The sequence below is a fragment of the Aspergillus brunneoviolaceus genome (assembly GCF_003184695.1).
Source record: "Aspergillus brunneoviolaceus CBS 621.78 unplaced genomic scaffold BO95scaffold_54, whole genome shotgun sequence".
In the NCBI taxonomy this organism is placed as follows: domain Eukaryota; kingdom Fungi; phylum Ascomycota; class Eurotiomycetes; order Eurotiales; family Aspergillaceae; genus Aspergillus; species Aspergillus brunneoviolaceus.
This window is the reverse complement of record NW_020290784.1, coordinates 201,490-220,374: the sequence shown is the minus strand read 5'-3', so window position 1 is coordinate 220,374 and position 18,885 is coordinate 201,490. Positions and strand designations below refer to the sequence as shown.

The window sequence follows — 18,885 nt, the reverse complement described above, 5'->3', positions numbered from 1 at the left end:
TATATGGTTCATATTTGAATCTAAATAACTCTTTTCGCCCTCTTTCAATATCATACATTATTGTTTCTTGTTTGTCTTGTGGGCGGGGAGCAGAATTTTAATGCCGCGGGAGGTGGTTGTTCTCACACACCGGTCCCGTGGGATATGTACATATGCCCGTCGTCGATCTCCGTGGGCAGGCAAACAATCAACCGGTAGCCCGCAATTAAAAGCTAAAACATGTCCCAGAGAAGCCTCCTGTAACCCTCTCCACGTCGTAGCGTATCGTTACGAATGATCCAAGTATACCACCGAACTTCCTCTCGAAGTGCCGAACACCCCAACCGTAGTATGATCTGAAGTGTATAGTGATCACGTGACATACACCACACGGGGATGTAGTTACCCACAGTACTAGATCACCAGGACCAGACACACCAGTACTGTATGCACCGCACCAGCGAGTGATCTGATCAACCCAACCATCCCGATGGAATACCAAGTCTCCAGATAGGTGAAGCCAGCCATTGCAGACCTCCGAAAATATGCTTCCGCACTGGTCACATGAGAATACTACGCAGTCCAACGATGTCCTTCAGCTGACGGACAGGGCCAGGGATGGCTAGACGGGAAACAGAAACTGCCAAATAACAGAGAAATTGAGTCACGTAACCTAACCCACAGATGGATGGCATTAACGGGATCACATTAGAGGGACGAGATCATACACGGAATCAACATGCATCTGGAGTTGACCGAAACACCTGGGGAAACCTGAAGAGATAGAGAGGGAAAAAAAATTCCAAGTTCTGAAGACGAAGAAAGAGGACGGAAATCAAGAGGCCATAGAGTTCAGAAGTTTTAACAAATGTGGAAGGGACAGAAGGGGTGAAGGGGTGGGAGGAGGGGGTGGGAGGAGGGTTGGTATATTGTTTCACCATGCAATCGGTGCAGGCCTGGATGAATGGAGGGAAGAAGGGGTAGTGAGAGTTTTTGAAAGAAGTTCGCTTCGCAAGAAATTAAATTCAATTCGATCCTGAGGGGAATAAGTCTCATTGGATATAGACGAGACAGAAAAAAAAAGGTGTGAATCTCGAGTCCATTGCGAGATCGCAAGCAGAAAAAGAAAATACGTGAACATAACATGGAGTAGAGGTCCTTTCCAAATGTTGTAACCCAGCACGCCAAAGACGAATAGAAAACAGCACATATCAAAAAGACGAATCTACGAGGACGGGGTCAGTCACCAGAACTTGGAACAAACAGCAGTTCATCCAAAATTTCGAGGGAGCTGCGATTGCGATACCCGGGTAACTTCTATTTCTTGCTCTTCCTCGGAGATGCGGTCTTCGTAGTCTTAGTCGCACTCTGCGGCTTTTTAGGGATCTGCTTCACCCCTTTGGTAGGTGATTTGGTCTTGGATGTACCCTTGCTCTCTTCCTTCTTTGATGTCGGCCGTTTTCGTGAATTCGTGCCCTTCGCTGCTGCGAGAATCTTCGCCTTGGTCGCTGCGGAGGGCCGATTAAGCTTGGATGTTGTCTTTGTTGGCGCCGAGGTCTTTGCAGACTTCGCGTCCGGCGTCTTTTGGGTCTTAGTCTGCGTGGACTTCGTGGGCATCGCGGCTCTAGCCTTCGCCTTGGTTGCCTTGACGGTGGGAGGCTTGATCTTGGCTTTCGTGGGTTCAGGTTTCGATGTTCGTTTCGTCGTAGCTGCTTTCGTGCTGGCGAGCGGTTTGACAGTCGCTTTGGTCGTCTTGCTCGTTGATTTGGTGACGGCCTGCTTGGAACGAGCAGAAGTCGATTTCGACACGGAAGCACGGGCGCGTGCAACCGCCTTCTTTACACCTGCCTTGACTGCCTTGGTTGTAAGAATCTTTCGGTTCTTGGTGACACCGGAAGGGGATTTGCTGAGCACCGTGCTGGCCTTCCGCTTGATGACCGGCTTCTTCAAGGCGGCCAGCTTCTGCCTTTCGTCTTGCTCTTTTGCGCGCCGGTCCTTCTCCCTTGGTCGCGGACCCAGGATCCCACGGCAATTAGAGGCGCCGCATCGACACTGTTGGACGTTCTTCTGGGAATAGGGGCTGTCAAACATGTTAGAAGCTCCTCTGCCTCGATGAACACTGTCTACTCACTCGAAGTTGTAGTCATAGGTCAACTCCTCCCCAGTCATGATGCCCCGATCTCCAGCAAAGAGAGCCATGCGCGGCTTGCCAGCCACTGTCCACTTCTCCATGCGACAGTTCGGTTCACATGAATGATTCACGAAGCGAGCAATCGACCCCCGAGTAGCATCAATGATCATGTTTTGATCAAAGTACATCAAATAGTAGCACTAGAGCGCCCGTTAGTATGGAGTGCAAGGCGGCTGAAACACGTACAGACATACCTCATTGTTCTTGTATACCGTTCGCATTCGCCTCTCACATTCAGTCTGAGTGATGATTTCACCCGTGTATTCCACAATGACTTGGTTGGGCTCGAATGTGCGGTTGCTGCGAACTCCGTAGCCGCGATCCTCTGTTTTAATGACCTCGACACCAACGTTGTACTTGCCACCGACTTTGGCTCTGTGCTTAAGCTCTTCAAAGCTCCGATTGCCACAGTCAGGGCCCAGCCTGCAATTGCCATCATCACACTCGTACAGCATGTGCCGATTCTGGCAATCTTCGTCGCAGCCAGTCTCCTCCGTACACATACAGTTGGACAAGTCGATATGCTTGTTTGCGCGCCATATGCTCCCAGCATCTCCCACAAAGACGTCTAGTCATCAAGTTAGCTCCTAATTCGTTAAGATTCGTGAGACAACCCAAGACAAGGCACGTACTTTTATTAGTCTTTCTCCACTCGTCAGGCTTTGGTTGACCGGGGGGCAGCGGCGAGAAGATATCGAACGGAAGCTGAAAGTCTCTTCCACGCTGCAGGAGTCTTTCTCCCGCAAACATGGGCATTGGTAACAGCCGTCGCTGAGGCGGAGCTTCGTTCTTGTTGTTCTGACTCTTTCTTCTGCTCCTACTCCGGCTTTGACTGGGCGGTCCATCCTCGCGCTCTTGCCCAGTGTACAATCCATGAGCCAGCCAGCGCTTGCGTCTGAAGCGCGGCACGGGGGGTGATGCCGGTGCCGTTGCTTCCTGCGTAGTCTCTCCAGCAGCCTTGGCCGCAGCAGACAAGTCACTTTCCGAGACCCGTCTCTTCTTCGACGAAGGGTCACTGGTAGGTGCAGAGCCCGGCTGCTCTTCCTTGCTAGGGGCGATAACATTGCGCGGTCGTAGTCCGGACCGACGCTCGCCGCTGTCTTTGCCCTTTTCCGTCTCATCACGCGAGCGCTTTCCCAGGACGCTGGTCGCCCGGTCCACCAAGTCCGATGCCTTCTCCAAGAGGCTCAACCGCGATGAGCGTCGGGTGGGCTTTGGACTGCTCTCCTTGACAGCCTCCACGATGGTTGTAACCTTCTCCTGCTCCTTCTCGTCCTGGGTCAGCACCCGCTCCACGCGCTTGCGGAGACTCCGTCGCTTCACAGACGTGGTAATGTCCTCAGACGGCGGCTCCTGGGATGATTTCTCGGAAGCCTGCGTCTCCGGGGTCATGGGGTGGTTGCCAAGGCTCGACTGCTCATTGGCCCAGAGGGTTGTTTCCATTACCGCTATGCTGTGGCGGAGGTGGGAGGCGGAGGAAGAGGATGATCGCTTCTGCTTCTCCGCAACGGAGGGTTCGCCTTGACCGGCAAGTGATTGATCGTTCTCGTCTCCAAGAGAAGAGCCATTGTGTTTACCCGCCCCAGCCAGGTCGTCTGGTCGGAGGCCCCCCCGCAGCGAAGCGCGTGTTACACGTGTTGATCGGCGGCGTTGAGTCGGTTTCTCTTCGTGGGACGCGTTCTCATTGTTGCTTGAGGTCTCGGAGCGACTGTTCTCGGGGGTAAGAAGTTGTTCGGTGTACTCGAACGTCATTGAAGTGTCTGCATGGTCATGGGTGTGCTTTTGGAGGTCCGCAAGAGTGGCGGGTGTTGCGGGAGACGCGCCGGACAACCCAGTTGAGCGTTCCATGGTGAGAATCTTGGGGGAGAATCGGGATGCGGTGAGTATACGAAAGTCAAGAGTACTTCAACAGATATCAATAAATAGCGCCTGCGAGAGAGATTGACAGTCCGCAAGCAGAAGCAGTCAAATCCAAACCGGTTCTGACCTGAGGTGGGCTGTGTACGGGGAAGATGCGTGACTGAATCGGGTTGATGGAGGCCTTGTCACCAGGAGTGAACCGTATCAGAACTCAAATATCGCCCGGATCATGATAAATCCCGCAAGAAAGAACCACGGCGCAGAACTCCCACCTGGTAGAAATGGCTGAGGGCTTGGATGGGGGAGGAAAATGGGCGAGGGCGAGGGCGAGGGAAAGGAGGAAGAGGAGGTGCGGAGAGGGTTAGAGGAGGAGTTGTCCGTATTATATTATCTCTCACAAGCCCCGAAAGGACGGCGCCGCGGAATGCAAATGGCTCAAGAAACAAACCCTCTCAGCGTAATTCCAATCCATAGTCTCTCTGTGCTGCAGACTCTTTCTCGTGCAGGCGGGGTTATACATTTCTTATAGCCATTATCCCAACATTTCTACATACATACTTCCGTGTCATGCCGCCGGACTACCTCTTATGCGGCGGCATAACTTGCCCATCTTTCGCTCTTTTTCTTGCCAATGGTTTTTTTCGTTCTTTTCGACGCTTCTGTGCATCGCCTCTTCGACAAGCACCAATCGTTTGTAGTCTATCTGCACAAATGTATTCGACTTGTTGTACATTGAACCCTAAACATCGCGTGATATCAAGTTGGGCCGGGTAACCGGAGATATGCACCTTGAGTAAAGGTGGCGTGCCTCTAGAGTAAACAACAAGGAAAAATATCTTGCAAAGAAAGTATAGCCAAGTGATGCTTCAAATAAGCTACTGGCGCGAGCATCTCGACATATCAGAGAAGAAGGAAAGGGGTATGTAAGGCTTGAAAGTTAAAGACGCCGGATGAATCAAAGGGCTGTGGAAAAGGTGCAACAGGCATTACATCTGCAAATAGTCTTGAGGTAGAGAGAAGAAGAAAAAGAAGAGGTCGAGGAGGCAAGAAATTCAAAAAGGAACAGTTTACCTACGGTGCAACTGTAAGTTGTGTCATGAAAAAAAAAATAAGACATGGAGCCGACAGGACCAAGGCGAAACGCAGAGTCCTAAATGAACGCCTCATTCATGAGGTTGCGAAGAAGGGACTCGCTGCATCTCAATGTCGGGCTGACGCTCAACATGGCGAGGGAGGTACTTGCGCTTTACGGTGCTCAAGCGTTGGTCACCGGCATTGTAAGTTCTCTTGAACTGCATGTAAGTCGGAGGCCGCGGTCGCAAGAGCACGGACAGCCAATTTCGGATGGCATTGCCTTGCGTGAAGGGACGATGACGATCGACCTTGGCAAACTTGTGAGAGTTCAAGTATTCTCTAGTTGTCTCGCCTCGGCCAACCAGGAAGATGTGATACGTCCAGAGGGAAGCAGGATACGGCGCAGCAATTGCGCCATACAGCACCATGGCCCAAGGCACTCTCCATTTGTCAATCGCAGAGCCAAAACTGATATGTTCCTGGTTGCGGTATACCAGGATGTGAGCGAGACTGGCACCTAGGAGGAATAATGCAAGTAGCGTGGAGGATGCCACGAAGGTCAAAAAATAGCGATAGTTGCGCCGGCCCACACAGTTGTTAAGCCAGACACAGTGATGATCCAGAGTTTCCACGCAGTTATCACACACTCGGCAGTGATAGCAGCGCGGCGGCCGCCATATACAGCAAGTTTCACAGTATTTAACGGGGACATCCATGGCTGCGACGTCGGACGTCGCCAGTTTGACCATCACCCAGTCATTAGTCGGCGGGCCTACTGCCAGTGGATCAACTGAAGAGTCTGGGGGAGGCAACTGGTGAAGGTTTCGTGGAATTATCTAGAACAACAAATCAGCATGCGAAAGTGCAGCCTGTCCTGGAAAGACTCTTACCCCGGGATCAACCACCGAAGCATGGATAAACGACGAAAAGCATAAATAGAAGAGGTAGGCAAACAAGATCGGGATGGCAGGAGATATATGATGCCAAAGCCAGGGAGCCCTATGTGCATGGCGGTCAGTCAAGATTGTATCAGGATCCTCAAGAGCCGGGATCTCTCACGAATATGCGAAGAACAGTGCCGAGGGCACAACCACGAATATCCCAGTAGCAATATTGACGGGCTTGTCCCTCGAGTTCTGCAGCCTCCCGCCGCCAAAGAATATCGTGTTGCCGACGAAGTACTCATAATTCTTCCCCAGACGACTACGCTTGGTAGTTTGGGGTTGCTTCTCAATCGACGCAGGTGTCGACCCGGCAGAAGACAGCCTCTCGTGCGCGCGATCACGGGCTTCTTGCACATGGTTCCTGTTCTGCAGCGAGAGAAAGGAAAGAGGCGATTTTTGAGGGGCATCAGGAGCATTCGGATTGCCGTGGTCCACGCCTAGGTTGAGATGTGGTGGCTTGAGCTTGTAAGCCCTCTCCCTGTCGTGGATAAGCTTTGCACTCTCGCCTATGCTCCTCCCCGTCGTATTGCCCATTGGGCTAGCATTCGACGCCGTTCGGTCGGGGATGATAGGGTCTGTGAATTCGGTGCCTCTCGAAGGAGGGGGCTCTTGATCTATTGGCGGGAGAGAATCTCGAGGTGCGGTGCTATTCGAGATTAGACTCTGCCGGTTCTGGCTGCCGTGCTCGCCCCATTCTTCCGAAGTGTCCGTCGTGGTTCCTTTCGTCATCGGTCGACCTCTATGGGCCTGAAGTCGCTGGGATGACATTGGACGAAAGAAGCCCTGCGCCGTTAAGGAAGGAATGTGAGATCGACTCAGTCGACTGCCAGAACTTCCAGGCCTTGTCGTCGTCTGACTCGTGGTTGTGATGGAGCTCCTTGCGGGTGGAGGTACTCGTCGGGATACAGACGGTCGCGAGCGTGGCGGTTGCGACGACATAGCAGTAAAGGCTTGGGAATTCTCTCCGTCGTCTGAAGCCACATCGGTCACTCGCGACGATATTCCGCCTACGGAAGGGGGTCGCGGTATACCCAGCGCATGTTGCGCCGGCGGGGCATTCGGCGCATCGCTGGTCTCCGACATTGCTGGGAAGAGAAAAGTAGGTTGTTTGTATGGCGTGGTCAATGATCAGGGTTCCGTGAATCAATAGCGCGCATCAACCATGTTCCAGCCAGACAGGGGTAAAAGAGGATGGATAGATTCGATAAACTAGATACCGGGAACCGGGGACCGCAATTCTTCGGTTAATGAGTGGTATAGAACAGGGTCGGATCAAAGTCGAACTTAAGAGGGTCTGAAGGAGTGACAGAAAAAAAATCGTAGATCGAAGTAGAAGTGATTGAATAATCGGAAATGAGCGTAAGCAGCCTAAAGAGAGCACTGGCCGATTAGTTTCGCGGACAATTAATTTCGAATTATATCGGGGGTCGGGAGGAGAGGGCTTGGGCCAACCCCTGTCCAAGGTAGATGAACCCAGGGCAGGAGAGTTGTACTGTAGCACCGAACAAACGGACCTGAAGGAGGGGATGTTGAAGGGGATGAAGAGGAGGAGGCCTTCCTAGCAACCGGAGCCCATCATAGTACGATCGCAAGGGCGACCATGACCTGAAGATGGGAGGGGGGGGGGGGGTGATGGTGGTGGGCTGTAAGGAAGCGTATCAGCGTCACGGGGAATACCTAAGGCACAGCCAGCCAAAAGGTCGCGACTGGGCAATGGCGGCCTGAGGAAAGAAAAGTCGAGGACGTCGACTGCAGTGCCTGCCCGGGACCGACCGACCGACCGTATGATACTCCACTGCGTCACTGCGTGCAGCCTGAGCAGCCTTATTATAGCCTGTCAAATAAGGCAACAACGGGCTCAGCTCAGCTTTAGCAGCTGAGTCAGCCCTTCCATAGCACCAGAAAGTCAAAATCCCGCTGGCCAACGGGATGTCACCTGATGATGCGCCGGCAACATCATCGTCCGACACCCACCGATTCTCAACCCCCCCCCCCCCCCCCCAAGCCAAATCAAACCCACACCTCATACTCTCTTACCCCAAACAAGGGCTGATACACATTCAACTACAATCCACCACAATGTCCTCGATCGCTGCCATGGCTTCTCGCCGGGCCTTCGCCCGCCAATCCCTCCTCCGCGCTCCCCAGCGCCGCTTCCAGTCCTCCAAGCTGGAGCAGGCCAACCTCGACAAGGCTCCCAAGCGTGACCCCGAGCTCTACGTACGGCAGCCACTCTCAATTGAAAACGCGGGCCAATTTCCTAACCAGCATTACCCCTTTAGGTCCTCCTCGGTGTCATGTCTGGTGCTTTCCTGCTTGCCGGATGGTAAATCCCCTCCTGTCCGCACGACGACACACGAATTCGCTTTTGCAAAATTGGCCTTCTCCTCCTCCTCCTCCTCCTCCTCCTCCTCGGCCGTTCTTTCACACACATCGCAAACCCAATTGCACTTCCACCCCAACTCTGGTCAATGTTCCAGCTACTCTGTGCTAATGTGTTCCTCAAAATGCAGGTACTTCGGCCGCAAGCCCACCTCCGTCACCTCCGAGAGCAACGTCCGCATCGGCGAGAGCGCCATGCCTTGGGAGCAGGCCGATGCCGAGGGCAAGGTCTACAAGTACCAGTACCACCCCCACGGTGACAAGAGCCAGCCCCTGCGCAACGCTCCCAGTGCCTTGAACACTGTCATCGTCCCCAACGTCACTCTCCCCGCCGTAAGTAGCCGCTGCTTTTATATAAGACCCTCCCCCCCCCATGTACTCCCTTTTTTTTTGGCATTGAAAGAACAAGGATGCTAAATCCTCTAATGCTAGGACCTTCACGAGCGCTTCAACAAGTACGGTAAGGAGGAGTGGGACTACTAAACGGTCCCGCACCATGTGGAAGGGATTTGATGATGAATTGAAGTTGAGGCAACATCGGCAATTGACCGCTGTACACTAAAACTTGTGTGAAGATGTGAAGATTAGAGTGAAGTTTATGTGGGAAAGGAGAGAGAGAGTACTGATAACAGCTTTGTGCATAGTTCTTTTTTTTTGATGAGATTCTTTTTTTAGAAGACTATCGTTTCTGTTCTTGTTTAGTTTCACAAATACCTGCTCCTTTAAAGTGTAAGATGTCACAAGTAGTATAGTACTTCATTGATCTCGCAAACAGGTATTCATGTACACAAAAGTCACATCTCGTTAGTCCGAAGAGGAAAGATTACTGTCGAAGAAAAGTACAGGAAAGTAAATAAGCAGAGCTAAAGATCGGATGAAAATACAAACAGCCCCAAACTAAATGCTCCAAGTCTATTTCGTTCAAGATTTAGTCGCCTCATTCACCTCACTGGCCGGCTTAGGGTCCGCGGAGCCCTTCCGTTCCTCGGAGCTCCCGTGCCCAACTACTGAAGCTGGACCTTCCTCGACATCTTGAGGCTGATGTCTTTGGATGGTTTCGGGGTTCTGGCCCTCAACATCCGGATGCGGCGGAGCAAACTCGATCTCACCGTCAACCATATCAACGAGATGACCCTTGTCCAAGCGAGTCGAGGTCTCGTGTCGGGTCTCGAAGGACACCTTGCCCTCCTTTCTCAATGAGGCAACGAGCTCCTCATCCAGGATATTGCCATCCTGATCGCGGTATTCTACTCGTGCCTTGGTGCTGTGACGGGCCCGAGGCGTCACCGCAGGCTCTTGAGGCTCTTCCTGAAGAACTTCCTGAGCATGCTGTTGAGGCGCATCCTGAGGTGGGGCCACAACGGGAGGGGCCTGTGGAACAGATGTCTCCGTAGGCGGAATAGCCATGTTCGCGTTACTATCAACGTACTGAGTCACGTAATGGCTAAGCTAAGGCGATATGTCAGTCATGGCACCCAGGAGTATTAAAGCTTCTCAGCCCTAGGTTAGGGTACCTACATCGGTGTAGAAGGTGTTGCAGTCAAAGTCCCAGGTATCCAAGAGCTTCACTTGTCTGCAAGCTTCCTGAGTCCAGGGGTTGCCGTAAACCAAGGGCGAATAAATGACGAAGGTGAAGATGCTGAGGGTAAGGAATAGACCAGCCAGGATCTTGCCAATCACAGGCTTGGATGGCAAGCCAAGCGATCTAACGCGATTGGCGATGAAGTCGAATTCCTGACAGAGTGCCATTATCGCAAAGTACAGCGCCGGGAAATAGTGGTGCAAGAAGAGCTGCCGGGCCATGAGATAGAAAGGGAAGTAGTGGAAAGCCCAGCCGAGGACAGTGGTGCCAATCTCGTAGTCAAAACGCTTGAAGTTAACGTTGCGATAGTCACCGCAGCTCCGCTGCCAACGAAGGACAGAAACGCCCTTGAAGAGAAAGTAGACTGCGATAGCCACAGTAGACGACCACCAGATGAACGGATTACCAAGGAGGTAGACCTGACGGTGGTCTTTGCCCCAAAAGTTGATACCGCGGAGTAGGGTAGGCCACGAGGGAGGGCGAGAATCCCAGGCGTGCGATTCCGTGAGACCGGCATTCGTCACCCACATCACCTTCTGTAGTTCGAAAAACTTGCCGAAAAACCCAGGGTTCTTGTAGTTAACCTTCTCCGCATCTTCAGCCAGCATCGGGTGGTTGTTGGATTCAATATACCAGACACTGTTTGGTAGCGTGGCTCCCCTGGCGCAAGTAACCTCCTGCTGATCGAAGCCCCACTCAGGAAGCTTGACCTTGTGAGAGAACAAAACGCAGTTAGTCATGACGTGTACGAGGCGGAATTTAGTTTGAATAGTCCGAAGCCGCTTCTTGGCTTCTTCACCATCGGACATCGACTTGACGATCTCAACGCGGAAGAGATCGTTTGCGTCGCCAGGAAAGCCGTCATATCCGTATGCTGAGACCTCAAATTGCCAATCAACATCAGTCACAGGGGGGCGCTCATCGTGCGAATGGACTCGCCGGCGCGTGACAAAGTGGTTAAGCTTGATAGTAGCGCCGTCTTCGATGTATTCAGCGGTAATGTTGTCCCAAGCCAGAGGACCTTCCACCGTTCCATAAGGACCCAAGGGCTGTGTCTGGTTCTCGAGAATGAAGACGTTGTTTTCGTCCTTGTGGGGGTAAAGGGTGATCTGTTGCTGCTTGCTTCCCGTAGGGTACATGTGGTTGTGAGAGTGCAGGTAGCCTCCCTGTGTGTTGAGGTGGCGCAGGGAGACACGAGAGCCGAAGACAACGTCTGCAGGAACGTCCTGCATAGATTTCGAATTCAAGGTTGCCTGGAATTCTGAGGACATGAACCCGTCTCCATCTCCAGGGTTGACCAAGCACAAGAAGTGGATTGCGAACATCCCGCAGTAAAATGTCAGCGGGATGATGATGAGACAGAAAAAGCGGGCAAAGAAATGCTTGAACCAAAGACGCTAGAAAACAACATATTAGCTTCTCTCATAGGTGGAGCATAGGGTTCCATTGCATACCGGTGTGACATTGACCGTGTCGCCGAGCAGCACCCAAAGTTGGAGAACAGTGAGCGATCCAACCCACGCAACAGTGAACAAACCAACCCACTTGACACTCAGAGTAGCACCCAAGGCAAGACCAGACGCGACCAGCCAAAACCACCAGGATCCACGGAAAGCATGCGATGGCCCCATTTCATGTTGATTGGTAAAACATGTGAACGACAAAGCCGTGAGCGCGGTGAAGAATACCAACGGAGAATCCAAGAGAATCAGACGCGATTGAGTGATTAGACCGTTTTCTGAGCCGAGTTAGCAGACATTATCCAGCCGCCACTGAGCCATTACTCACCGAAGATGACAACACCGGCGCCCAAAATAGCCGAAATATTGCGGCAGCCCGACGCCTTTAGAGTCAAGAACATCAACGGGACTGTCAAAACACCCAGGATTGCTGGAAGCATCCGCATCGCAACATAAGGCACCCCGGGCTCGAGGTAGTCCTTGCCAATGTCCTTAAAGTCGAACTCGCCATCGAAGCCTGCAAGCCAGCCAGCCAGTGTGAGGAGAAGTTTAGCAAGCGGAGGATGGACATCCATGAAAAAGCGGCCTTTGATATATTTGGAGGCGAAGCCACCGAAACTGTTCATGAGATCGTCAGACGGGAGTTGTTCTAGAAACTATGCGCAACGGTGATAATCTCAAGACATACTGGACTTCATCGAAGACAACGCTGGAGGGCTGGTAGATCCGGAACAGACGAACCACCGCAGCCACAATGGTCACTACGACCAATGTCTTGTAGTCGGAGGCGGGGAGCTTGAAGATGTTGTTGTCCGTAACACCTTCCGAGGCGTAACTGGGTGCCCGCACAGTCACATTTTTGCGACTTTTCGGACCCGGAGAGCGACTTGAAGAGCGTAATTGCGACTTTGGGGGTTTGACCTCCAAGGTGTTCTTAGATTGGGACGCCATTGTTAAGGCGCTTGAAAGTTGGTAGGGTCAAGGAGCGAGGAGGGGACAGGTTCAAAGGGTCGAGTGAAACAAACAATAACCCGATTAGATCATCCAGATATTGCTGCGGGCCAGCGAAATGACGAAAGCCGTGCAGTCAATTGCTCCAACTCCAGGAGGGAGCCTTGGAATAGAAAAAAGCCCGGCGCTTGGTGCAGCAGGGACAGATTTGAGATAGGAGGGATCAAAGAAATAAAAGGAAAAGAAAAGAGATCAATGAACGAGCGTAAGAATTAAAAAAGAAGAAAGGCCATGACAGCGTGGGGGAGGTGGAAGCAGCAGCAAGAAAGGTAAAGGAATGGGGTGGTGGTGGTGATAGTGAGGAGAGATGGATGGAGAAAGAGGGCAAAGACAACACGTGTGGGACGATTAGGGAGGCGGGATGAAAGCGTAGTTGACCGGTTTGAGGCCAGATCGTCGGGTTAGTGGTAAGTAATCCGTAGCTGCGTAGTAGCCTCGTAGGGGATTAGGAATCGACTAAGTAAAACTGCCCGTCAGCAAGAGAAAGCGACAGGGAGAGAAGCATCCATTCATTGAAGCATGCAGTTCCGATCGGTGGCTGGCCTGCTGCGGCGGCTGGACCCTCCTTCCGTCCCGATGCAAACAGTACGTATGCACTGTGCATAGTAAGACTGAGAGCCTGGCACTGCCTCCCAGCCAAATGGGGGCGGCAATGGTCACGATACAGAGGAGTTGGGGCGCAATTCTCTATACAATGAAATGCACTGTCCTGACTGGCCTTACTTCTTTGTTTAATCTATTTTGCATACAGTGCTCAATTTGTATAAGCATAATCAATTCCATGGCAATTTCATCACGAGGATCATGGTATGGCCTCGGAGGACAGGAACCGTTCGTCCGCTCTAAGCCTAGACTCCCGGCTTTCCGCCAGCCAATCACGCTTCATCTCTGCTAGCCGCGCGGAACCTCTCATTGAGTTCACCGCCCGCGCTTAGTCAGTCCGCAGCAACCGCCGTCCGGGAAGAGACTCGCTATTCGGAGTAGATGAAGTCCAGCCCGAAAAGGACATCCCGACGCCCGCAAGACCACTCTCGCATCTCGGATTTCTGTCTCTTCAACAGACTGATCTCCCCTTACCGGCTTGAAGTATGGCCGCCGTTAGTAATGGAAGTACTCCGTTACCAGAAGATGTGAACAAGCCCCCGGAGGGTGTGGTATTGCCACCCAAGGATATTCGAGGTTAGTCCTAGCTTCGGCCAAACCCCGTCCGCAAGTATTCACACTGACAATCTCAACAGCAATTGTCGAGAAGACCGCCGGATACGTTGCTCGAAACGGTCCTGTGTTCGAAGGTAAGTTCTGGCTCACCGATTCCATGGCCCCAAGCTCCGACTCCGACCTCTTAACACATTCCGGCTTTTCTCCAGATCGTGTTCGCGAGAAAGAGCGAAACAACCCGAAGTTCTCTTTCCTCAACCCCGACGACGCATACGGCCCATTCTACCAATGGCGCCTCATAGAGATCAAGGAAGGGCGAGGGTCGACTGCGCTCGCAGGTCGTCCCGGCGAAGCCAGCGCGGCCGCGGAGCCTGAGAAGCCCAAGGGCCCCCCCGAGCCCCCCGAGTTCCACTTCTCCGCCCGGATGCCCATCATCAACGCGCAGGATCTCGAAGTCGTCAAGCTGACGGCCCTGTTCGTGGCCCGACGCGGCAAGTCCTTCATGACCGCCCTCTCCCAGCGCGAGGCCCGCAACTTCCAATTCGACTTCCTCCGCCCGCAGCACAGTCTCTACTCGTTCTTCACGCGCCTCGTCGACCAATACACGATCCTGCTCCGTGCGGAGGGCATCGACGCCGCGACGACGGAGAAAAAGCGACTCGGCGAGCTGGAGCGCAACGTCCAGAACAAGTACCACGTGCTCGACCGCGCCAAGGAGCGCGCCGAGTGGGTCAAATACCAAGCGCAGCAGAAGCAGGAGAAGGAGGAGGCCGAGGAGAAGGAGCGGATCGCCTACGCCGAGATCGACTGGCACGATTTCGTCGTGGTCGAGACGGTGCTGTTCACCGCGGCCGACGACCAGATCGATTTGCCGCCGCCGACCTCCCTCCACGACCTGCAGTCCGCCTCCCTCGAGCAGAAGGCCATGATGTCGCTCAACCCGCTGCGCATCGAAGAAGCCATGCCCACCGACCTGGACGCCTCCAACTACTACAACGCCTACCCGCACCCGCACTTCCCCGAACAAGTCTCCCAACCCTTCGTCCCTGAGCCCACCCCCGTCCAGAACACCGCCGGCCCCATCTACCCGCCCCACGTCGGCCTCCCCATGCCCACCGCGCCCGCCGCCGCGCTCACCGCCGCGCACCAGGAAGAGGAGCGCTGGATCCGCGAGCGCATGGAAGCGCGCGATCAGGCCGCCGCCCTCAAAGCCAACGCCACCGCCCAGCCCCAGCAGCAACAACAACAACAACAGCCCATGCGCATCCGCTCCGACTACGTCCCGCGCGCGCAAGCCCGCCGCCAGAACGCCGGCGGCGCCACCGCCCTCTGCCCCAACTGCCACCAGCAGATCCCCGTGGCCGAACTCGAGCAGCACATGCGCATCGAGCTCCTCGACCCCCGCTGGAAGGAGCAACGCGCCAAGGCCGAGTCGCGCAGCGCCACCACCAACCTGTCGACCGTGGACGTCGTCAACAACCTCAAGCGGCTCGCCAGCCAGCGCAGCGACGTCTTCGACTCCTCCATCCTCCCCACCGATGGTGCCGCCGCCGCGGCTGCTGCGGCAGCAGCAGCGGAGGATTCAAGCAACAAAAGGATGGCCTTCGAAGGTGCCCACGGGCAGGGTCCCGTGCCCGTCGGTCCCACGGGTGGCCCTCATAATCCGCAAAATATGAGTGTCGAAGAGCAGATTCGACGGATCCACGAGCGACAGGGTAACTACCAGCGGTAGCTGCTATTCCACCAACGAAAAGAGGAGTGGTAATTGGGTATTTTGAAGCTGTTATTGATTTGCTACGCTCGCGGGGAAACCCCACCCCCACTCCCACCGGTGCTAAATTCATCCGATTTCACATCTTTCTCATGGAGGCGTTTATTCTTTTTGTTCGTTTTTCTCTAGTCCCCATATCTTTGTGTCGGAGCATGTATAACTTGACTCGCTGGTATTTCTCTTTTTTTTTCCGGATGCGAGAGACGAGACAGGCCCATCCTGTCGCAAAATTCATGACCAAAACAAACCCCCTTTGATGCAGTCATTCCACGCCATTACTCGTGTACGGTGTAGGCTACAGGGTCTGTATGCTTTATGCTTATTGCTCCAGGTGTTAAGATCATCATAGATTGTAATATGTGCATGTGTAGAAGCTCGTCAGCCCATGCTTCGGTATCATCCATCTCGTATGCCACACCATCCTGTCACCATGTATGGAATGGTATCTAGTACCAGCAATAGAAGCAAAGACTAAGAAGCGAAAGAGAAGACGACAAATAAGGTAAAAAGGAGAACAATCTTGGGAGAAGAAAATCTGAAGAAAGGAACAACGAAGAATCAAACTCGAATGCAATGTCATGGTTCATTCGCGGCTCCTTTCTGCGTGATCAGGAGTCGCGCTCGGCAAGAGAAAACAACGGCGTCTGTGAGCAAGACCAAGAACAGAAAAAAAAACGAAGATAGGATATTATTTATACAGGGCGGAAGGGCAAGTTCAGTAAGAATTAATAATACATACCATGGGCTGCGCTTGCTCTGAAATATGCCTCAGGCAGCAAAGCGACGGGATCGGTGAGTGATTAAGCAGGCAGCCACACGAGAAAATCTTCGGGTATGAAATGGAGCGAAAATGATATATAGCAAGTGGATATCGAAACACGGGGCTCTGAAACGCGAGAATGGAAGGTCGACAACATTGTATCCGTGTGTTCGGATAGTAAGTTGGGTGCAATGAATCAGCAAACGCCACTCTTGGTTGCAGGGTGACTGATAACAGTCTCATCTATATGCACGGAGGGTTGGGGTTCTTCGTCAACATGGGCGATCTGGGCGATTTCCGATGGCCCGTCAATTTGTTCATGTGTATCATGGAATAGTTTTTCATGGTCTTCGGTATCCGTGCCATCATCAGGCACCGTGACAGTCACCGGAACCGCGACGTCCGCGGGAGCAGACACGAAAGGGTCCTCGTTAAGGGAGGTCTTGTCCTGCAGTTCGTTATCAAGCTCGTCGATACTTCGAATTTGCAGACTTGCGTGATCAACCTCGGGCGTGAGGTCTGGTAGGCTTTCTTCCGGGCCATCGACAATCGTCTCCAGAGGATTTTCTGCTGCACTCGAGAAACTCTCGTGATGTGCGTGCTGTCGGTGTAACTGGTTGAATAATGGAATGATGCCGCCACCAATTCGGGACCAAAACATTCTTTCCCTCAATCTGATAGTTTCATCCCAGGCTTCCTTCTCCTCTTCGGCATCCCCAATCCGAACATGCCCATCGAGAATCAAGCGAAGATACCCTGTAAACTCGCAGCATGATCGCACTTTCTCCAAGCAAAGCACACATAGCGGGTAGCGCTGGGCGGTCTCGTTATCGGAAGTGCGGAAACGATGAGTCCTCTCGTTGACGGAGCCGGTCCGGCGTTCGCCACAGAGTGAACATGGGAACTCGTACCGCTTAGCCGATGAAGGCATAGGCTCAACCAAGAGACTACCCTCACAAATTCCACCCAATACAGACCGCCGAGTCAGCCAAGAGATCCCGGGGGCGGCATCCAGTCGCAGTGTTGGCTCAATATCTTCTACAACCACCCGCTTGTAAAAACGAGTTTCCTTCAGTGGGATGTGGGAAGTGACCGGTTGAGGAGACGACACGCTTCCGCTGGGAGAATGGGTATTGGATTTCGCAGGCGACGAGGACGCAGAGCCGAAGCCGCCAGTGCTTAGACTAGCCAGGCTCATGACATTCAAACCGGCGTAAGACCCACTGGTGGCACGACTCGGCGGCTTTGACAGTCTCGATGTGGTGAACAGTTCTCGGAAGTCCTCGTACGCTTGTATATCGGTGCGACAAACAGCCTTGATTAGGTGTGGGAAACTGGTCGAAGGGGCCGGTGTGATATCTTCCGTTGCGATGACATCCTCGAGGGCATCCGAACTCTCCATGTTCTTTCTGATGGATGGAGGCCGCATGGGTGCAGCTGGAGAGGAGGGCGCAGTTGAGATGATGGTCCGAGCATCAGCATCGTCCTTGGTGACGTTCATTCCTTGCAAAACAGATTTCAATTCGGCAAGTTGCTCCTGATGCGATGCGAGGAGTGCTTCGGTATCTTTGACCTGAGCGCGTAATTGCTCGTTCTTCTTTTCTACCGCTTCACGCTCAAGTTTAGCGGCTGCGACCATCTATATTTAGAAAAACATGTCAGCACATGAGCTGGGACAACAGCATAGATTACTGAGATCTAACCTTGTTGGCCTCCTCAAACAGAGCAGCAGTCAAAGTCTCTAGTTCTTGTTCAATGCCCTTCTTCTCCTTCTCTGCAAGCGCGCGCTGGGCCTTCTCTTCAGCCAACGCGGCCTGTAGGCGCAACATTTCGTAATCGACATCGGCCTTCTTGATTAATACTTCCTGTTCAACGTCGCGCCGGTATTTTTCGTTCTCCGACTCGAGAGAGCGGATCTTTTTCTGGGCTTGCTCAAGTTCCTGGCGGGTGGCAACTAAGCTGTCATCTAACGTGGTTTGGTTGTTGATCGCCTGAACAAGCTTAACACTCAGAGCTGCGACTTCATTGCTGAGATCGGGGTGGTGCGGCTGGGTGGTGGATGCGGTTTCCGAGCTTTCCGCGCTGCTCGCGAGTCTCGGATCCTTAAGGGTATTGAAGTTGCTGTCTGGAAAATTTCCCACACTGGATGATCGGACTCCGGGAGTGGGTTTCTCGGTGACAATTTCCGATAAATCATTTGTAGAGCGCGCTTTCGTAATGGTTCTGTCGGATGACAGAGACCTATTCTCGGAGGAGAGGGATCGTCTGTGGCTGGTAGGCCGCGGAAGCATGTTGGAGGGTGAGAGGAAATTGTGACGCGAATAGTAAGTGTGAAAGGCGATGAAACTGTCTCCGACAGTTAGTGATGTCGTATGACAATGTAGTAAGAGAATGAACAGGTTAAGAAGACATACTCGGCCATGGTGATAAGCGAAGCTGCGGGTCGGGTTGTTGAAGATAGATGGGGTATTACAATGATAGCGAGGCGGGTTTCACAACCACGTATATAGCAGGTCCGGGACTTCCCATCTGCAACCCCTCACAGACTCAAGAGAGCGTAATCAAGATCTATGCATGGGACAAGTGAAGTAGGGGGTGGTAGGTGCAAGAGTAATGCAACGTCTCCGCCAGCGCGCAGCGTGGAGAGAAATCAGCGAGTCGAGCCACGACGCATTGAGACCAACTAGGAAAGAACGGGAATTGAACGACGCAA

The 18,885-nt window shown here is 53.1% G+C and overlaps 6 protein-coding genes across 6 annotated transcripts; 2 read left to right on the top strand and 4 right to left on the bottom strand.

The window, feature by feature from the left end:
• Positions 1-946: 946 nt before the first annotated feature.
• BO95DRAFT_445202 (putative histone-lysine N-methyltransferase (Ash1)) lies at positions 947-4,428 on the bottom strand. Its single transcript, XM_025587091.1, has 4 exons — positions 2,803-4,428; positions 2,365-2,738; positions 2,111-2,310; positions 947-2,059 (listed from the first exon to the last, which is right to left on the bottom strand). The coding sequence occupies exons 1-4, from the start codon at positions 4,016-4,018 to the stop codon at positions 1,297-1,299; spliced, it is 2,553 nt and encodes an 850-aa protein (XP_025439923.1). The 5' UTR covers positions 4,019-4,428; the 3' UTR covers positions 947-1,296.
• Positions 4,429-5,193: 765 nt separating this feature from the next.
• erf2 (palmitoyltransferase ERF2) lies at positions 5,194-7,131 on the bottom strand (the record flags this gene model as incomplete). The annotated part of the gene is made up of 3 exons (XM_025585127.1): positions 5,194-5,940; positions 5,995-6,103; positions 6,164-7,131. 3 exons carry the CDS (start codon positions 7,129-7,131, stop codon positions 5,194-5,196), a joined length of 1,824 nt encoding a protein of 607 aa, XP_025439922.1.
• Positions 7,132-8,127: 996 nt separating this feature from the next.
• BO95DRAFT_394448 (uncharacterized protein) lies at positions 8,128-9,168 on the top strand (the record flags this gene model as incomplete). The annotated part of the gene is made up of 4 exons (XM_025583692.1): positions 8,128-8,268; positions 8,331-8,374; positions 8,562-8,763; positions 8,863-9,168. The coding sequence occupies 4 exons, from the start codon at positions 8,128-8,130 to the stop codon at positions 8,911-8,913; spliced, it is 438 nt and encodes a 145-aa protein (XP_025439921.1). The 3' UTR covers positions 8,914-9,168.
• A 183-nt stretch (positions 9,169-9,351) lies between these two features.
• Positions 9,352-12,423, bottom strand: pmt1 (protein mannosyltransferase 1; the record flags this gene model as incomplete). The annotated part of the gene is made up of 5 exons (XM_025582841.1): positions 9,352-9,879; positions 9,949-11,409; positions 11,467-11,750; positions 11,801-12,090; positions 12,161-12,423. The coding sequence occupies 5 exons, from the start codon at positions 12,421-12,423 to the stop codon at positions 9,352-9,354; spliced, it is 2,826 nt and encodes a 941-aa protein (XP_025439920.1).
• Positions 12,424-13,486: 1,063 nt separating this feature from the next.
• Positions 13,487-14,608, top strand: BO95DRAFT_516449 (putative pre-mRNA splicing factor; the record flags this gene model as incomplete). Its single annotated transcript, XM_025591819.1, has 3 exons — positions 13,487-13,662; positions 13,722-13,775; positions 13,851-14,608. Coding segments are annotated over exons 1-3 (903 nt in total), but the record flags the coding sequence as incomplete, so codon positions are not given.
• A 1,572-nt stretch (positions 14,609-16,180) lies between these two features.
• BO95DRAFT_210793 (guanine nucleotide exchange factor SEC2) lies at positions 16,181-18,818 on the bottom strand. Its single transcript, XM_025581114.1, has 3 exons — positions 18,587-18,818; positions 17,876-18,518; positions 16,181-17,811 (listed from the first exon to the last, which is right to left on the bottom strand). Exons 1-3 carry the CDS (start codon positions 18,592-18,594, stop codon positions 16,369-16,371), a joined length of 2,094 nt encoding a protein of 697 aa, XP_025439918.1. The 5' UTR covers positions 18,595-18,818; the 3' UTR covers positions 16,181-16,368.
• Positions 18,819-18,885: the final 67 nt, after the last annotated feature.